Here is a 21,310-nt window from a genome sequence, read left to right as displayed (position 1 = left end):
TGGCACAGAACTATTTATTGACTAAATAGTAGACACTATTACTAGATACTAATAGATACTATCACTAGTTCCACCACGAGACAGAGGTGTAATCTCAGACAAGTTACTAACCATTCTAGAATTCTATAAAATGACAGTGCTAATAATAGATGCTCTATAGCTCCCCTTCAGCTCTAAAAGAATATTTACATTCCGATTCTCAAACATGTTACATTAAGGAGTATCTTCCCACAGGCACATTAAAACTTTAAGTACTACTGTATTTTCCAGACAATAGTATATTACAGAATATATACCAAACATACAGTGGGGGAAGGGGGCTTGGACATGTGGATATGACTGGACGTCCAGACTATCACTTAAGGTAGAGACTGTAACTTAAACACATATCACAAAAAGAAATATACTCAGAATAAGTAAAACAGTTCTGGATGAAGATTGAGGAGATTGTGTTCTACTCCTGACACTGCTACCAAACTTAAAATAGTAAATTACTCCTATCTATGTTTGTTTGCTTATCTGTAAGGTGAGAAAGGTTGCAATACATGATCACTAAGATCTCTTTGGGACTTTTTTCACTTTTTCCTTCTTTCCAAACTAGCATAATGTCAATTATTACTTAGAAAACTGGGAACTTTAGCACCCATAAATATGAAAAGTTGGCTGATCTCCTGGCCTAAGCAAGCAGTCCCTGATCTGAGAGTGGGTGCAAATGGCAATGGCCTTTTATTATTTTTTTAATGTTTATTTATTTACTTATTTATTTATTGAGAGAGAGAGAGAGAGAGACAGACAGACAGACAGACAGAGAGTGAGCAGGGGAGGGGAGAGAGAGGGAAGGAGAGAGAATCCCAAGCAGGCTCCTCACTGTCAGCATAGAGCCCAATGCTCGTGGGGCTTGATCCCACGAACCATGAGATCATAACCTGAGCCGAAATCAAGAGTCAGACGCTCACCTAATTGAGCCACCCAGGCACCCTGGCAATGACCTTTTAGATGAGCCCACATTCACTTTCAAGAGCCAGTGGATTTTATTTTGCCTCTGCTTTCTAAAATAATGTACATTCTATACCATAGAGAAGGGCAGGAAAAGGAAATTAGCTCAGTAAATGCACTGATACACTAACCTTCTCACATAATTGCAGAATTAACTGATTCCTTTGTACTAAAATATATTTAACAGCCAACATTTACTCAGCACCTACTATGTGATGGATCCACTGGTAAGTACTTTTAAGATAGAAAACAAGATAATTTTAAGTGATCTTTAGGTAAGAGTACTGCTGTAGGGGCTGGAAAATACATGGCTACATCCATCACATTTCTTTCATTTCCAAGATAAATCCTTGCAAAAAAGGACAACAGAATCTTATTTCATTATCTCTAAGAAAAAAGAGATTAAGTAGAATCTGAAATTTATTTTTTTATATTACTTATTTTTTTTTTTTTTGAGAGAGAGCGAGCATGGAAGGGGAGGAGAGGCAGAGGGGGAGAGAGAGAATCTTAAGCAGGCTCCATGCTCAGCACAGAATCTGACGCAGGACTCAATCCCCCAACCCTGGGATCATGACCAATGATGGAATCAAGAATGAGACACTCAACTAAGTCGCCCAGGCACCCCAGAATCTGAAATTTAAACTCTTATGTTCACATCAGGACAGTAATTTATTCTTAATATTCCCAAAAGTTGTCATTATAGTCTTACCTTTTTATTTCAAACCCACAGCAAAATAAAAAACAGAAACTTGTCTAAAACATGTAACTAAAAGTTAAAAAAAACCCAAAACCTAAAAACCTCTTACCTGAGCATGAAAATTGGACATAGTCGTTGTCTCTATGTCCTTCTTTCCTAATATCTCCATTTTCACTGGTGAATTGGGAAAATTAAATGAAAAGTATTCTAAAAAGTCAGGTAAATAAGTAGCTGCCCCATGAACAATACCCATTACATAGAAAGCTGCAGAGTTTTCATTTTCACTGAACACTAGACCCACAAACTCTTCTGCAAACCTCTCCATCTCCACAGGAGACAGGTGGGAGAGTTCATTACTGTAGGCGTGGATAACAGATGCGCCTCCATTAGGCTGGTGCTCAATATGAATGAGCTGTTTGAACTCCAACGTGTCCAACCTTTTGAGGTTATTCTGAACCCGTGGCTCCTTTAATGAGACAAATGGAAACTCACTGTTCTCTGGAATTTTGGAATCATAGTTCTTGGTATCCAAATTCTTTCCACTGTAATCCTTTACATTATCATTTAGGATGCCTTTGGCTTCTTGATCTTCAACATCAGATAGCAATCCTGAGCAGATGGTTTGAATAGATTTGCTATACATTTTTGGACGCTTCCGTTTTTCATTCTCTTTGTGTTTCTTTTTCTTTTTCTTCTTTACTTTTTTAATTTGTAAGTCTTCTGCATTTGTTTTTGGTTTCTCCTTCCCACCTGTTGAGAAAAAAAAAATTTTTAACTCCATATTTTAGTTACTTAAAAATCATGCTTAAGGAACTATTGTACAATAAATAAGCAAAGTTTACTCAGATTTGAGTTTGTATCTGGGACTTGTTTTACACAATATTGATAAACATAATTTAGTCAATCTCCTTCCCTCTCTACACACACACACACACACGAAGGCCTACGACAAATTTGTACCTATCGCGCATGGTACCATTCTGACAGGTAGCAGACGTTCAATCAGTGTTTACTGAAGTAATGAATGGATATTTTAGAAAGCATAATCTTCAAATTTAAATGTAAAAAATCAGAAATGGAAAGTTGAACAGAGATCAGTCAGATGTTTCCCAATGACACATATCATTTTAATGCATCTAAGTTATTTAAAAATTGCATGTAGTCAAAAGACTTATAACTCACAAAGGGAGAGAACTACTTGCATTGTATGAGCAGCAACAAACACAGCAATTCCTTAGCTGTTTACCATATTTCCTCCTTACTATGCTTGCATCTAAAATGGACTATTTTAGAGGTCCACTAGATTTTGCAAAGTCCCCAATGAAGACCCAATAAGGCAGCATAAAGGAGATGACAAAATTAGAATAATTTCACATGTCCTATAAGCATAAATGATACCCATGTACTAGTAAAGAGATGAATAAAAAAGTAAAACATTTAGGGATTATAACCATATACATTAATAAGCTTCTGTAACTAAAGTCAGGGAGATTCTGGGTCCAGAAATTTAGAACTCCAAAAAATACAAGAGTAATGCGCAGAGGCTATACAGCTATAGACTAAGTGTACATATAAATGTGTAATTTTATCACAATATATTTATTTCTGTACAGCAAGAAAAATAGGAGAAAGCAAACATCTTCACAAGAAAGTATTATGCTGGGGCATCTGGGTGGCCCAATAGGTTAAGTGCCAGACTCTTTATATATGCTTAGGTCATGATCTCACAGTCCTGAGATTGAGCCCCGTGGCAGGCTCTACACTGAGCCCTCTCTCTCTGCCCCTCCCTCATTTGTGCTCTTTTCTTTCTCTCAAAAATAAATAAACTTAAAAAACATACTATGCTTCCTAAGATAGTATGAGAAAGCCATATGGTAAGAGTTAAGAAGAAAAAGCATTCACTGTTTCTACCTGTTATTTCACTTTTATAGACAACCTGTTATAAATTAAACCTTCCCAATCTGTTTCCTTACCTAAATTTTTCCATATGCACATATGGCTTTTATTCCTTTCTGTCTCCAGTGAGATGTCCTGCCTACTTTTCAAAAATAAGTCCCTCCCACCAACTCCAAAAACCCTTACAAAACTAAACTAGTTCCCTATCCTCTTCTTTTGATCAAACTTCTCAAAGCAACCATCTATGCTGAGGTCCTTCCATTTATTACCTTATTCTTATCCCTTAAATTCTAAGTCTGCTTCAGTCTACTCAAATTTACTTTCCCAGAATGTTCAAATACTAAATCCAATGATATTCTCTCAATTCATTCTTCCTGATCTCTCCAAGCTTTAACAGAATTATCCAGTTCATCCTTGATTTTTTGCTTCTTTGACATTACTTCCTTGCTAATTTTTAGTTTAAAAGCCTCATGACTGTCTTTCATCCTGAATGCTGGAGTCATATTAACCTTTCTATAAATTTTATATATTGTTGGATATTTATCCTTTAAGTAAACTGCTTTGAAGGGTTCTCAATGCCTACCAAATAAAATACAACCTCCTCAATATGGAATCCAAAGACAATGCTCTCAGGACAACTGGACAGCTCAGTTGGTTAAGTGTACGACTCTTGGTTCTAGCTCAGCTCATGATCTCTCTCACAGTTTGTAAGATCAAGTCCTGTCTTGGGCTCTGTGCGTGAAGCCTGCTTGGGATTTTCTCTCTCCTTGTCTCTCTGCCCCTTCCCGGCTTGCTCGCAAGCACGTACTATGTCTCAAAATAAAAAACAAAAAACAAAAATAAAAAAAGCAGACAATGCTCTCAAGTACTTCATTCTCTAGTCAATGTGTACTCCTTACAATTTCTTATAAAACACTTAGCCTGTGTTATCTTTGTACTACTTGCAAAGACATCTCCTCTTCCGAAAATACCCTTGTCCTACCCAGCACATCTGACCTCTTTCTTACCATTCTTTAAAGACAACTCATGTCATTTTCTTCATTTTGCTTTCCCTCTCTAGTTGGAACCACTTCATTCTAAATTCATATAGGGGCACTTGGGTGGCTCAGGTTCCTGGCTCTCTCTGCCTGACTCTTGGTGTCAGTTCAGGTCATGATCTTTAGGGCTCATGGGTTCAAGACCCACATCAGGCTCTGCACGGACAGCGTGGAGCCTGCTTGGGATTCTCTCTCTCTGCCCCTCCTCAGTTCTCTCTCTCCCTCAAAATAAATAAAAACTTTAAAATAAATAAATTCATATAGGGGCACCTGGGTGGCTCAGTCGGTTGAGCGGCCGACTTCGGCTCAGGTCACAATCTCGCGGTCCGTGAGTTCGAGCCCCGCATCGGGCTCTGTGCTGACCGCTCGGAGCCTAGAGCCTGTTTCGGGTTCTGTGTCTCCCTTTCTCTCTCTGACCCTCCCCCATTCATGCTCTGTCTGTCTCTGTCTCAAAAATAAATAAACGTTAAAAAAAATAAAAAAAAATAAAAAAAAATAAATTCATATAGTTATTTTTTTCAATCATAGGATACCTGTATATCACGTCCTTCCACATACTATATGAGCGAAACAAGTAACTTCTGTATGAATTATAAGAAAGAGTTAAGTGATACTTTCCCCCCTAGCCAGGCATTGTATTCCTCATGACATTTAATACATTGCTATGGATGAACATTTAATAAATCCATAAATGAAGAGATTTCTCTCACCAATAAACTAACTGAGGTCTGTGGGTTTTTTCCTTGTTCCTCCTTCAGCCAAAGTTTTCCACAATATAAAAACCACTAAATCCTAATCTTGGAAACAACAAACATAAAAATTCTCTTAATAGCAATTCTAAAAAAGGGAAATTTAATGTTAACTTGTAAAAATTCATTACTTCTAAAAATTTATAAATATACAATGAAGACCAAATTGGTATAATTATGTAAAGCAAAAATAAAAATCTTTCAACACTACTGATTACATAGGTTTGTAGAGTCATAAAATGCAATGTGTTAATTCTCTAATGTCTACACGTAAATAAATGAATATATTAATAAACTCATACTTGCTACCTAGGAATGAACTATCAAAACATTAGATTTAAGTTAATATTTTAAGAACAAAATTAATAATGAAAAAAATTTAAACAGGGAGTTAATCAGCATGAAAAGATAAAATAGGTATATATACGTAAGCAAAATCCAAATGCATCAAGGAAAAAAAGCAGTGAATTAAAAAATTATAACTTAAGGGGAGTCTGCGTGGTTTCAGTCAGTAAGTGTTTGACTCCTGCTCTCAGCTCACGTCTTGATCTCAGGGTCCTGAGTTCAAGCCCTGAGTTGGGCTCCACATTGCGTGTGGAACCCACTTAAAAAAACAAAAAAAAAAACAAACAAACAAAAAAAAAAAACAGAACTTAGTACTATATGCTGCTGAAGCGAGCTCCAAAAACAGAACTTAAAGTTTAAAAGGCCTAAGTACAGTAACTAAATGGAAAAAATATATAAAGTTGCACAAATTAAATGGGCTGCCAAAATAAAGAATTTCATTTCAATGAAAATATAAGCTTCATATCCTATTACATTTATACCTAACACATGTTTAAAAAGTAAAAAAGAAAATATCCAGCCATTAGAATCACATGTTACTTTGAAATGAATTAGGCACAACAGTCTATTTTCTATTCACAAGGATGAATGAAAGTAGTAACAGTATTAAATGGTCAGAAACTGAAAAATGCAAAATAATAAGAAATCAGTTAAGAGAGTCTTATAATGAGCAACAAGGAATTAAATTCCCAAGACAAAGTACTCTGTAATTAAACACTAAAGCGAGCACAGTATGCAGAAGAGAGTTAACATAACATGGCTGAGACTGCTGGTCTTAGAAAGGCCTGCTTACAGGGGTGGCCCTGGGCTGGTATCTGAGAAACTGGTACTTTGGGAATGTCCCCACAATTCCTTGGTAAGAGTGGCTCACTGTATCTAAACTTTCCGTGCAAACAATATGGTTTATGTTGACACCTTTTTCCTTTTGGGAGCCTGGAATTGTACATGCTAGACAAAAGATGCCTATGTAACCAACCCCCAATAGAAACCTTCAGCATCGAGTCTTGAGTTTTCTGATAAACAACATTTCACATGTGTTTGTCACAATTCCTTGTTCAAAGAATTAAGCGCATCCTCTGTGATTCCACTTGGAGAGGACTCTTGGAAGCTTGTGCCTGATTTCCTCCAGACATTAATTACCCCATGTGCCTTTTCTCTCTACTGATTTTACTTTGTATCCTCCACTACGGTAAATCATAGCCATGAATACATCTATATGCTGAGTCCTACGAGTCCTCTCAGCAAATCATCAAACCTGGGGGTAGTGTTGGGGACCTCTGATGGACACAGGTAACATTCATTCATTACAAACTGAGGCACTAGCATTCACTAGACGTATTTTTACATTCACTAGATAGATTTTTAAGGTTTTATATAACCTGTCACTCATTTCCTTTGTTAGAAAGACACGTGAAATGCAGTAGACATATAGGTAGACAATCTTTAAATACTTTAAGGAAATTAGACCATTTTGATTATCAATGTTCTTCTCTTACACTATAAGTATTTAAAGCAACATTTCTCTAAATCCTATGATTCTTCAAATCGGACTTATGCTTTTTTTTAAAGGATCGTGTATGCTTTTTTTTAAAGGATTGTGATACGTACCCATAACAAAAAGGGTTGTCAATTTGAACCTTCAAAAGTATAAAAGAATAGGATTGATAAGGGACCTTCCCTCCACAGATCCATAGATCCATGAATATAGTGGACCCCAGACACACACACATACATAGAGCACCACAGACACACAAACGCAACGAGAGCCAAAGAAAGATTCAATCAGAGAGAGGCGCGCGCGCACACACACACACACACACACACACACACACACTGCCAGAGAGGAAAGAGACCCTCACTTAAATACAGAAATAAACACACACCGAAACAGATACAAAAACAGCATGTATTGTTAATAATTAATTAAACAAAAACTTTAAAATATCACAAATCTACTGGCATTAATTTCTACCACTAGAGTTAGTATATTAGTGTTAACAAAAGAAAAAATAAGGGCTGTCCAGAAAAATTGGATCTGATTTCGTATCTAATATGGGAATTAATATTTATATATAATTCATTATCATACATAGAAAAAAAGTAGTAATTAGCTATTTTCAACCTCTGGGTCTTAGGGGAATGACTTTGCTTGTTTTGCATGGCAATATTTTCACTCTTCCTGACATGAATTACCTACCTGTGACCTTTGGTATACTAGTAATAATCTTGGATATTGGCTTCTTTTAACCCTCATTCCCCTTGCTCACCAGCAAGCTTCTTTTATGTGCTATAATGATAAATATCACTCTCAACAATACTATAATAGTAACACCTCTGTTCTTACAACTTTTCACAACATAAAAATGGCTGAAACATGTAAGTATGCTCAGAAAAAGTAGGTGGTAGATGTTAAACATAAAAGGATAAGCTAAATCAGCTTATTTGTTCCTTTAACTATTTCTCATAAAGCAAATAATCCTATTTTGTCAGTGAAAAACATTTACAAGATTTATGCACTAATAAAAATTTTTTAGCATGTATATAATTATGTATTTATATACATAACCTAATCATACTCAATCTCATGCAGTTTTTGATGAAAACCTGGAGGAAATGAGACTGGTGCAGAGTTAAGAGTTAGGATCTATTTTAGATGTCAAACAAACACTGTCATTAAACAATCAATGCCTGTGTGTGCCATACTTTGTAACATTATCAGGAGAAAATAATACAGAGAAAAGAAAGGTTGAAAGGAAAACAGGGCACAAAGGGCACACAGTAGTAAATACCAGCACACTGTCCCCACCAACAGATTCTGTTGTTGCTCCAGGACATCACCTCTCCCTGGTCATAGACTAGCAGGGCAAATTGTTTCCACTGGATAATAACAAAAGCTAACACTTACTTGGTGCTTACAATGGTACAGGCACTATTTCCAAAATGAATCATGTTTTATTCACTTAATTATCTATATTTTACCTAGGGAGGAGATAATTTTGTTGTTGTTTTTCAATCGCAAGAGTTGATCTTTCATACATGTTTACAAAAAAGATTCATATCCACTTAATGAATTATCTGTGGGCCAGACACCATGGTTGGCGCTTCCACCATACTTTACCTGATTTAATCTTCACAACCCTGTAAAGCAGTAATTACATTATTATTTACCTTCATTCTATAATTAAGTACATTTTCCCATGGTCATCTCAGAGGTCACTAAGATTCATTTCTAAAACTATCTCATTCTTCCCCTTTATCATTACTAGGTTTCAGTTTAGTTCAATTCAAAATTTTTCCTAAATTTTTCATGTACTTCAAAGTTAACGTTACTATTGCATACTACTGAAAAATCTCCATTTTCTTAGGCTATTTTAAATTTTGTTTGCATATATAATCTCTAGATTCACATATTTCATATGAATGGTATGTAAGGAATCCAACATTCACCCAAGTGACAGGAATTTCCATCAATGTACATTCCATTGGATAAGAAAATGACTATCTGACTAAACCAGTAAAAAATGACTATTTGACTAAACCAGCAGGGTAAAGTTAAGTAAACACTTCAAGCATTAATCATTAGCACTAGAGTGGTCAGATTTGAGTCCCGCCTCAAAGGCTTGCAATCTAATTAGACAACACAGCTAACACACGCTGTCAAAAGAAATAAAATAAAAGGACCATGAACATTAACTAACCATCAACTTAAGCTCTGAACTGTTTCTTCCAAGGTCAAAAGAATTTTATTAAAAATGAAGTTCTGACAAGTAGAAAATAGCTCAAGAACATCTGGAAACATGACAAAGAATGAAATGAAAATACAGAATCTAATATTCTGTTTATCTTAAATAATATAAATTAACCAGTTACTTCATTACACATATAATGCTATAAGCTTTTCTTCCTAATGTATATAATGGTTTATTAACACATGAGTTCAACATCAAATTAATCAAAGTCAATGTATTCTGATCCGTAAATTCTCGACTTAACAGGGGCAGCAAATGAATTTGTTAGCTGTCTAGCAACCAAATTGCCATGGATTCTTCTTGCTATCTGACTGAATTTAAGACTGTTCTTACTTCTCTTCTACCACATATTTCCTGAAAGGGTTTAGATTTATTGATAGGATTAGTATTATTACTCAACCACCCAGCCCCATGTATAAACAGCAACTGAAAACAAACATTAACAGAGAAAAGGCAGGAAACAAAAACAGGATATTCTTTAGGTATGCAAGCAACACACAGTAAGAGTATACCTTCTAATTCAGCTCAGAGTAAATGATCCCTGTATGATACCAGACTTTGAGATGGTGATTACTGTCAAATATTTTTAAGATCACTTCTTCTACCATCCATCCCTCTTGTACTAAAATTGTTTTAGCTTTTTAGATGATCTAAACATGGGTAAATACTAGTAATGCAAACACAGAATTAAATAACCTATATTTAAGGAAACTAATAGTTTGATGAAGTTCAACCTTTACTACTTCTTCATAAAGTATACTGAAGAAATATACTACTAACAACATTATGAATTAGAACTCCCTACTATTACAATAACTTTCCATATTCTAACCATTAAAGTTTGCTCTCAGCAAAATTTGGCAACAAACATTAAATCACTAAGTCTGAAAGTACAATGAGCAATATAATATAGTACAACTTACATCACTAAATATAAACTTACTTTTCAGCAAAATCTTTATTTCTCCATTTTCTTTCTTGATCTCATTCATTACTTTATGCTTCTTTTTCTCTCTCTCTTTATCTCTCTCTTTAATTTTGTCTTTGATTTTATCTGAAAGACAAAACAAAGGAAATATTTAAAATCATTTTAAAATAAATAAATAAATAAAATCATTTTATAATTTTTCCCCATGAACCATAGTGCAATTTCTAGAGTTACAATATACCATGAAAAATCAGAATGAAAAACAATCATGCCTTTTGTTCTTCCTCTCAGGTTTGGGGGAAATAGATTTCCGAATTTCCTGTCATAAATTAACATGGAACACATAATATACACATCATATATTGTCAAAATTTATAATTATAAAGATCTGTAGAGATTCTAAAGAAAAATCTTCATTCTAAAGATTATTCTTCATTTAATTCATGTCAACCACAATATTAGACTACCTTCAAATCACTTAAAATAACTGCCTAATTGAGATAGTAAACTACAATGGAAAAAGTGCTAGCTTTGAGGTTGGCTATATCTAAATTAATACCTTAACAATGAAAAAATAATCACAGTTTCTTAAACTATAAAATGGCGGTTATTATCTTTCTCACAGGTTACTGTAAGGATTAAATAAATCAATTTATAAAATGACTACCCAGAGCCTGGTTTATATAAGATTAAATGGAGTTCCCCTACCTTTGCTTGCATCTTTTAAAAAGGATATGACTGATCTGGCTAGCTGGTGATATTAGGATATTAAGATAAAAGGTATAGGGGCGCCTGGGTGGCTCGGTTGTTGAGCGTCCAACTTCAGCTCAGGTCTCAATCTTGCGGTTTGTGGGTTGGAGCCCCGCGTTGAGCTTTGGGCTGAGAGCTCAGAGCTGGAGCCTGCTTCAGATTCTATGTCTCCCTCTCTCTCAGTCCTTCCCCCACTCTATCTCCCTCTCTCTCAAAAATAAACATTAAAAAAAATTTTTTTTAAATAAAAGGTGTAAGAACTCTAGGAATCATTGATCTGCATTCTAAAAATTTAAATTTGAGTTTGTAAGATTTATTGCCCTATTCTTGTTCAATCAAGCTCCAATGCCCCCAGCAAAAGAGAAGATCTAGAGAATTTTAAAATAGTGATGTAGTCTCTGTTCTCAAAATGCTTCCCATTGATTACAAAGTCATGATTGAAGCACATAAAACCTATAAAATATCTTCTAATGTAACAGAGATTATATAGTGTATATACACAGACTACAGAATTTTTTTTTTAATTTTTTTTTTTTTTTAACGTTTATTTATTTTTGAGACAGAGACAGAGCATGAACTGGGGAGGGTCAGTGAGAGGGAGACACAGACTCTGAAACAGGCTCCAGGCTCTGAGCTGTCAGCACAGAGCCCGACACGGGGCTCGAACTCACGGACTGCAAGATCATGACCTGAGATGAAGTCAGTCGCTTAACCGACTGAGCCACCCAGGCGCCCCCAGACTGCAGAATTTCTTAAAATCCCCCCTTACTGTCCTTTCTATAAATATTATCCTGAGGCCATAACCACCTTATGATTAGATTACCATCTATATCGGTACTGCCCAGTAGAAATATAATGCTTACCTGATATGTAAATTTGAGTTTTCTAGTAGTCACATTAGAAACAAAAACTAACAGGTGAAACTAATTTTAATAATACGTTTTATTTAGCTAATGAATCTAAAACATGGTCATTTCAAAATGAAACCAATATTAACAAATTACTGAGACATTTTACATTATTTTTTTTTCCACAGTAAGACTTCAAAATCCAGTGTATATTTTATACTTAACGGCATATCTCAATTCAAAGGATTCAACAGCCACATGAGTGACACTAGTGACTACCACACTGAACAGCTCAGGTCTAGACTACTTAAACAGAAAATTCTTAGAAAAATAAATTAATGCACTTAACAATTTAAAACTTACATTCATTAATAAAAAAAAATTCAAATAGCATATTCTACCGATCAAGCTTGACAAAGTGCTTTTGCAAAAATGATAATACTCAAAACAGAGGAGAGGACAGGACAGGTGATGGTAGAGCAAACCAAAACAGGGACTGACTTAACAAATATGCATTGCTGAGTATAAGAAAAGGGTTAGGGAAATACAAGTAAGTAAGGTCCTCATCTGTTCACATATAACTTAAATTCTAGAAATACATTAAGCTGTTCTCACACTTCAGATTAGTTTACTTTTTGATGCTTAAAGTCCTTGAGATCCTGTCATAGGCTGTCATCCAGCTATTAAGTGTTTACTCCAACTAGCTGGAGCTTAGACACATATATAAATAAATATTTCCTAGGTAAACATACATTTTTAATGAACTATTTATGCCTCATTTAAAAATCACAACTGAAGAAAATAATCTGTCTCTGCATTTATTTTCCAAATCATCCCTGTTAGTTTATTAACCTAAAAGTGTTATTTCAATAACTATTGAACTTTTAAAGTTTATTAAAGTATAATATACACACAGAGAAAAACATGTAAGTATACAGCTCAATTTTCACAAAAATGAACAGCACCTCAAGGATCCCCGTCTTCCCTTCCAGTACCCCTAAGAGTAACCAAGATCCTAACTGCTAACCACACAGATGGAAATAACTACAGAATTTTAATGGCATATATGTATACAAAGACTATGATATAATATAAACTTACCACAGTCACAAAATATAAATATTTTTCAGAATAAAATTAAACTAGCTTCTCAGAAAATAAAATTATAATATGGTTATCACCCAATTTTTTAGTAAACTTTATTTATATACTTATAAATATATTTATTTATAGACAGTATAGACTTTTAGAGCAGTTTTAGGTTCTCAGCAAAACTGAACAGCAAGTATATACAGATTTTCCATATAGAACTGCTACCCCTATACATCCCAATTTTTAAAAAATTATAATGTACACACATTCAAAAGACTGAAAAATAATAGTTCAAATTATTAAAAGCTATTATTTTTGGTGGCACCTGGGTGGCTCAGTGGGTTGAGTGTCTGACTCTTGGGTTTCAGCTCAGCTCATGATCTCAAGGTTGGTAGGTTTGAGCCCCACTCCCTGCTCTGTGCTGACTGTCAGTGTGAAGCCTGCTTAGGATTCTCTCTGCCCCTCTCCCACTTGTGCGGTTTCTCTCTCTCTCAAAAATGAACAAACATTAAAAAATAAATAAATAATAAAAAGGGTGGTAAAGGACTGAAGAAAAGCGATACAAACAGACCCATGATAAGAATTTGAACCCAGAAGCAAAAGGAATATAAGAATGGAGGAAAAGAGAAGGAATAAATGACTAAGCATTATCAAACTAGAACAAGCTGTAAATTACAAAGTTGAAAAATAAACATTTGCTAAAGACATATACCATATGTAAAAGTTAAGATATAAAAAATAAAATTGATTAAAATAATTTCAAATAATATAAATGGGATTTTCAAACATATATTCAATTTATTGAATTACCAGTATATTTCAGATTTAATGCACCCAATATATTTCTATTGAGCACTTATGTGCAAGAGATAAAAAGAGTAATAGTGCTGTACTAAAGAATCTTACAATGAACGATATCAGTTGATATTGGTTGATTCTTACTGTTGGTACCACTATGGAAAACCAGTTCTTAAACAAACAAACAAACAAACAAAGACCGGTTCTTAAATAATAAAATCATTGTTTTCATCTTGTTATAAAATTTACTAATCTCCACCAGTATTACAGTCATTATAATAATATAGAATGAAAACGCACACACACATAAACAAATATTAGGTGAATCGGTCCAGTATAAAGAAAGTAGAACTTATAAAAAGCATTGTTAGAGAATCCTTTTGAGAGATTTCTAATACACCAACAATCCATTTATCTGGAATCTTCAGAATAAATTCACAGTTCCTACATAACAGAAGACTGCCACTGTTTTTTAATCATTCTAATAATTTTCAAAAATGTATTATACTTCCCTGCTTTCAAAAATCTAAGAAATACAGTCTTTTCATTATGACAAAAATTTAAACTCTCACTATCACACTCATATTGATGAACTCAAAAACAAATCAAAACAAAATTTACCTGTTCAAAACTAAAAAACAGTATTTGAGTATCATTTAATTTTTATTGTCTTAGCTGTCATTTATCATTCCACATACAAGAGGTGACAGCTATAACTTCTGGCAGTCACCAATAGGCTCATTCTCATCTGCTCTGTCCTAAGAAATTAGACCAGGTCCATCAATACTATACTGTATACAACAGTATGCAGGTTCTCTATCTCTAGCCCTATTAAAACAAGTTTCACACTGTATTCTTTCTAGTTATAAACTTATCTTTCTCCTTATAGTCAATCCTCCCCCACCAGTATATAGTTTATCCTTGAGAGTAGAAAAGACTCTACCTCAATAAATGCTTGTTTGATACACAAAACAGGTCCTGTGATATAGTAAATTACTGTTATTTTCTGAAGCACATTGTGACTTTCCTTTTATGTGCTCTATGTTGATCTTTATTAATTCTTCCTTCTTTTCCTGGCCATACCACAGCAAGGAAGGAAATTCTTAGTCCTTAAAGCCATCCAGGAGTAGTTCCTCAAATTTATTTCCCCTTCTAACTACCCTGGTTGTTTCTGACAAAAAATCCTGAGATTTATGAAGTTGCTCCTCCAAAAACATTAGGGTTCCACAATTTTTCTAAGTCTCAATAAAGGCTAATAATTTTCCCTGAAAGACAATGGGGTAATTTATTTCTCTTTTATGTAGATCTCTTTTTACATGAAGAATTCTTACAATATAACATCTAAAAAACTAAGAAAAAGAAAGTAACAGTAGGAAAAGCATGTGACTCTCGATCTTGGGGTCGTAAGTTTGAACCCCATGTTGAGTGTATAGATGAATAAAACAATAAAGAATTTTAAAAAGAAATAAAAAAAATTTTTAATAAAAAAGAGAAAATAGAAAAAGGTGCAAAGGACATAAAAAAATTTCAACCTTACCAGTGTTCAAAGGAACACAAAACAATATAAAACTGTGGTGCCTAGGTGGCTCAGGCAGTTGAGTGTCCTCCCCCACTTGTGCTCTGTCTCTTAAAAATAAATAAACATTAAAAAAATTTTTGAATAAAAAATAAAATAAAAACACAGTAGCAAAGGGGTGCCTGTCTGGTCCAGTCAGTGAAGCATATGACTCTTTGATCTCAGGGTTGGGAGTTGGAGTCCCATGTTGGGTGTAGAGATTACTTAAAAAATAAAATAAAATCTTAAGAAAAATGCAATAGCAAAACTGAAAAGCTAAAAACATGAAGGTAAAGTTGGGATAATCTTCCAAAAAGAGAGCAACAAGACAAAGTGGAAAACAGCAGAAAAAAAGGTTACCTAAAGGATCTCTTCAGGAGATCCAATATCAAATTAACTGAAATTTCAGAAAAGAAAAATAGAATTTTACAGGGAAGGAAAATATCAAAATGAATAAATGAGAAATTTTCTCAGAAAAAATGAGTCACCAAACTTTAAGGGATGAGCAAAGGGGCTCAGTTGTAAGAGCATGGAACTCGACCTCAGGGTCATGAGTTTGAGCCCCCTGCAGGGTGCAGAGATTACTTAAATTAAAAAAAAAAAAAAAAAAAGAGAGAGAGAGAGAGAGGAGAACAAAGAATGGAATTCACAGTGGTAGCCCCTCTCTCCACATACACACCAAGCACATCATCATGAAATTTTAGTTTCAAGAGAAGATCCTAAAAGCCTCCTGAGGAATTAAAAAAAAACACAAAACAAAACCAGATCTCACATAAAAGATCAGATAACAGTGTGGAACTCAACACAATAGTAGATGGTAGAAAGCAATAGGACGACAAGTGCCTTCAGAATGCTGAATGAAAGTAATGTTTAACCTAGAATTATAGGATCTGCCAAACTATCAACCAAGTACAAAGGAAGACATGATCACACAAGCAAAAATTCAAACATTGTTACCACACACACCCCCTTTCTTAGGATACGCTTAAGTAAATTAAGGAGTAAACAAAGAAGGAAAAGGAAAACGGCATGAGACCAAGGAAACAGGAGACTCACCACAGGAAGGCACACAAGAAAGTATCAGTATGAAAACTGTGTAGTTGGCTTAAACGATAATCAGTTCAGGTATAGAGCACTGCAGAAACCACCTCCAAGAATAAAAGGGAATTGCCAGATTATCTCTTACCACAGAACACAAAGAATAGGGCAGAAAATGAAGATGCCAATACATATAAATAGAACTTCCTGGACTTATAATGGGATTTCGTCCCAATAAACACTTTCATTGTAAATTGAAAATACTGGGGTGTCGGTGGTTCACCAACCATGGTTCACAGTTAAGTGTCCGACTTTGGCCTCAGATCATGATCTCACAATTCATGGGTTTGAGCCTCACAGAGGGCTCTGTGCTGACAGCTCAGAACCTGGAACCTGCTTCAGATTCTGTATCTACCTCTCTCTCTTTGCCCGTACCCTGTTCCTGCTCTCTCACTCTTGCAAAAATAAATAAATGTTTAAAAAAAAAACAAAAGAAACATTTTTTTCATTAAGTCAGAAATGCATTTAATACACCTAATTTAACAAACATGCTCAGAACCCTTACATTAGCCTACAGTTGGACAAAATCATCCAACACAAAGCCTATTTTATAATAAAGTGTTGGATATCTCAAGTAATTTATTGAATATTTCACTGAAAGTGAAAAACACAATGGCTGTATGGAGACAGAATGGTTGTAAGCATATGGGTTGTTAACCCTCATGACTCCATGGTTGATGGGGAGTTCACCTCACTGCCACACCCAGCATCACCAGAGAGTACCCTACCACATATTGCTAGCCCTGGGAAAAGATCAAAATTCAAAAATATAGTTTTTACTGAATTATATCACTTTTGCACTATCATCTAGTCAAAAAATTCCAAGTCACTGTAAGTCAGGGACCAATATGTATGAAAAGAAAGGCCATTTTTAACTATTACGAAAATCCAGAAGGCCATACAGAAAAGGATCTCTGATTTGCATTGAACAGTATTTGCAAAGTCATAATAGGCACTATTATTGCACTTTAAGTTTTATGAAATTACTTAGGAAAGAAGCTAGGTTATAAAAGTGCTAAATTCTTATTACCCTTAACAAGAATGAAATATAGTGTGTCTAAAACCGATCAGTCAAAAAATAAAAGGCACTATGAGCATTTTATTCAGAAATTTGGAATTAAATGATGAGAACTAAAAGAGTTAACAACTGGGGGTAGGGGTAGGGAATGCAAAGAGTTAGGGCCATTTCTCATTATAAACCTTTCAGTATTTAATTTTAAAAATTTTTATTTTTTGAGAAACAGACAGCAAGAGCAGGGGATGGGCAGAGAGAGAGAGAGAGAGAGAGAGAGAGAGAGAATCTTAAGCAGCCTCCACACCCGCACAGAGCCCAATGTGGGGCTCGATCCCATAAACTGTGAAATCATAACCTCAGCAGAAATCAAGAGTTGAATACTTAACCAACTGAGCCACCAAAGCATCCCGATTTGATTTTTTAGATTAAATTTTATTTTTAAAATTTACAAAGTCATGGCCTTCCTTTCAAAAACCCATCTCCCCATTCCAGTCGTGAGAAAAACAGACAGATCCCAATTGAGGGACATTTTATAAAATGCCTGACCAGTAGTCCTGAAACTATCAAGATAATCAAAAGCAAGAAAAATCTAAGCAATTGCTGTAGCCAAGAAGAGCCTAAATAGACATAATGACTAAATGTAACGTGGTACCCTGGGTGGGATCCCTGAACAGAAAAAAAGGCATTATGGGGGCATCTGGGTGGCTCAGTCAGTTTAGCATATGACTTCTGATTTTGGCTCAGGTCATGATCTCACAATTCATGAGATCTGGCCCTATGCCAGCTCTATGCTGACAGTACAGAGCCTGCTTGGGATTCTCTCTCTCCCTCTCCCTCTGCCCCTCACCCACTCACTCTCCCTCCCTCTCTCAAAAATAAACTTAAAAAATTTTTTCTTTAACATTTATTTATTTTTGAGAGACAGAGACAGCGCCAGTGGGGGAGGGGCAGAGAGAGAAGGAGACACAGAATCTGAACCAGGCTCCAGGCTCTGAGCTGTCAATGCAGGGCTCGGACCCACGAAATGCGAGATCATGACCTGAGCCAAAATCAAGAGTTAGACACTTAACCAACTGAGCCACCCAGGTGCCCTAATAAACTTTTTTAAAAAAGGACACTGGGTAAAAACTAAGGAAACCTGAATAAAGTATGTACTTTGGTTAATGATAATATATCAATATTCATTCATTAATTGTGACAAATGTATCATACAAATATAAAATTTCAAGAACAAGAGAAAGTAAGAAAATTTCAAGAGAAAATTTTTCTATAAATGTAAAGCTATTCCAAAATTGAAAGCTTAATAAAACTTATATTTATCTAAATTTATAAAGGAAAAACTTAATTGTAAGAAAGAAATATAGTGCTTACTTGCCTCAGCAGCACATATACTAAAATTGGAATGATACAGAGAAGATTAGCATGGCCCCCAAGCAAGAATGACATGCAAATTCATGAAGCATTCCATATTTATGGGACAGACAGTGGCTGCACTTGTGGTGATCACAGCATATGTATAAACTGTCAAATCACTATTTTGTACACCTGAGGCCAAAGTGCCATTGTATGTCAACCATAGTCAAATACACAGACACACACAGGTTTGTGCATGAGGCTAATGTGACATTGTGTGTCAACTACACATGCATACATAACACAGACACATGCAGTTTGTGTGCATGTGTAGATAAATTTCACTCTATGTAATGGACAGAGTTCCAAGACACTGTTAAATAAAAAGAGCAAGTTGCACAAAAGTGGTATAATATTTAGGCTTTTGAAAATAGGCTACATATTCTTTTCTGTGCATGTATATGTACACATGTACATATGTAAATGCACTGAAAAAAATCTGGAAGGAAGAACACAAAATACCTAACAGGTTTGCTCCTATGGAAGGAACAAAAGAACTTTTAAAAAATTTTATTTATTTATTTATTTATTTATTTATTTATTTATTTATTTTGAGAGAGAGAGAGAGAGAGAGAGAGAGAGAATGCACGCACGCACAAGCGGGGGATGGCAGAAAGAAGAAGAGACAGAATCCAAAGTAGGCTCTGCCCGGTGCAGGGCCTGATGCGGGGCTTGAACTCACAAACCGTGAGATCATGACCCGAGCTGAGATCAAGAGTCAGACGCTTAATCAACTGAGCCACCCAGGTGCTCCAAAAGGAACTCTTGATTCTTATTTTAGGTAATTCTAAATTATCTGAAATTTCTACAACAGAAAGGGATTCATATTTATACTTATGTAATTAAGTTGTTAGCATACATCTCTTTCCTGAAAGAAGAATTGATAATTTCATGTTCAGACAAATTTTTTTTTAACTGGGTTTACAGTTGAGCACCTGGGTGGCTCAGTCAGTTAAGCATCCAACTTTGACTCAGGTCCTGATCTCATGGCTTAGGGGTTTGAGCCCTGTGCTGAGCTCTGTGCTGACAGCTCAGAGCCTGGATGGAGCCTGCTTTGCATTGTGTCTCCCTCTCTCTTTGTCCCTCCCCTGCTCGCATTCTGTGTCTCTTTCTTTCTCAAAAATAAATTAACGTTAAAAAAAAAATTTTTTAAAAGATTTAGAATCACTCAAGGTGCATCAGAAGGAAAGAAATAAGAAAAAAAAAAACTTCAAAATAAAAGAGTGACTATGTAACCTAACACACAAACACACATGAAAATAATGTTACTTTTTCCAAATTCCTTACTTCATTAAAATTGTTCAAGTGTATTTCTACTTCACTTTATATACATTATCTCAAGGTTATGTTATAGTTAACAAAAAGAACAAAAGGAGAAAATATGATGCAATTATAAATCTATTCTCAATATGTATATATGCATGTACTACTTGTTAGATTTAATAGCTTTTAAGGAAAAGAGAGAAATCCCATAAATGACTCATTAAACCACAGAATTCTGTATAAAGAAGGATCTTCATGTAGATTCATTAGATTTTTTTTTTTTTTAAAGACGTTGTCAGAGGGGTGCCTGGCTGGCTTACTCAGTAAACTCTTGATCTCAGGGTCTTGAGTTCAACTCCTCCCATGGGCATAGAGCTTACATTAACAAATAATAATTAAAAGTAAAAAACAGGGGCACCTGTGTGGCTCAGTCGGTTAAGCACCCGACTTTGGCTTCGGTCATGATCTCATGGTTTGGGAGTTTGAGCCCAGTGTCATGCTCTATGCTAATAGCGTGTAGCCTAGAGCCCACTCCAAGTTCTGTGTCTCCCTCTCTGTCCCCTTCCCGCTCATGCTCTGTCTCTCTCTCTCAAAAATAAAGAAACATTAAAAAAGTAAATAAAATAGGGGCATTGGGTGGTTCAGGTAAGCATCCGACTTCAGCTCAGTTTAATGATCTTGTGGTCCCTGAGTTCGAGCCCTGTGTCAGGCTCTGTGCTAACAGCTCAGAGCCTGAAGCCTGCTTCAGATTCTGTGTGTGTGTGTGTGTGTGTGTGTGTGTGTGTGTGTGTGTCTCTGCCCCTCCCTCACTTGCACTCTTTCTCTCTAAATAAATAAATAAATAAATAAATAAATATTAATAAAATAAAAAAATAAAGTGTCATAAAAATCCACACTACCTGTTCTTTTTGTTTTGTTTTGTTTATTTATTTTTGAGACAAAGAGAGACAAAGCATGAACGAGGGAGGGTCAGAGAGAGAGAGGGAGACACAGAATCTGAAGCAGGCTCCAGGCTCTGAGCGGTCAGCACAGAGCCCGACGCGGGGCTCGAACTCACGGACTGTGAGATCCTGACCTGAGC

General features: G+C 35.3%; 1 protein-coding gene and 1 non-coding gene across 2 annotated transcripts in view; one reads left to right on the top strand and one right to left on the bottom strand.

Moving 5' to 3' along the window:
- RSBN1L (round spermatid basic protein 1 like) overlaps nt 1–21,310 on the bottom strand; it is a 67,457-nt gene that overhangs the window by 24,678 nt on the left and 21,469 nt on the right. Inside the window, exons 2-3 of the mRNA XM_047834834.1 lie at nt 10,413–10,523; nt 1,803–2,443 (exon numbers count right to left, since the gene is read on the bottom strand). Coding sequence (XP_047690790.1) covers nt 1,803–2,443; nt 10,413–10,523 — 752 coding nt within the window. The remainder of the gene's footprint in view (nt 1–1,802; nt 2,444–10,412; nt 10,524–21,310) is intronic.
- Nucleotides 18,917–19,027, top strand: LOC125161450 (U6 spliceosomal RNA). Its single transcript, XR_007150637.1, has one exon. It is a non-coding gene; the product is annotated as a U6 spliceosomal RNA (small nuclear RNA).

This window comes from Prionailurus viverrinus, chromosome A2, assembly GCF_022837055.1.
Source record: "Prionailurus viverrinus isolate Anna chromosome A2, UM_Priviv_1.0, whole genome shotgun sequence".
NCBI classification, from domain to species: Eukaryota; Metazoa; Chordata; class Mammalia; order Carnivora; family Felidae; genus Prionailurus; species Prionailurus viverrinus.
Note: the sequence above shows the minus strand (reverse complement) of the source record. Positions and strands in the feature narration are given on the sequence as shown.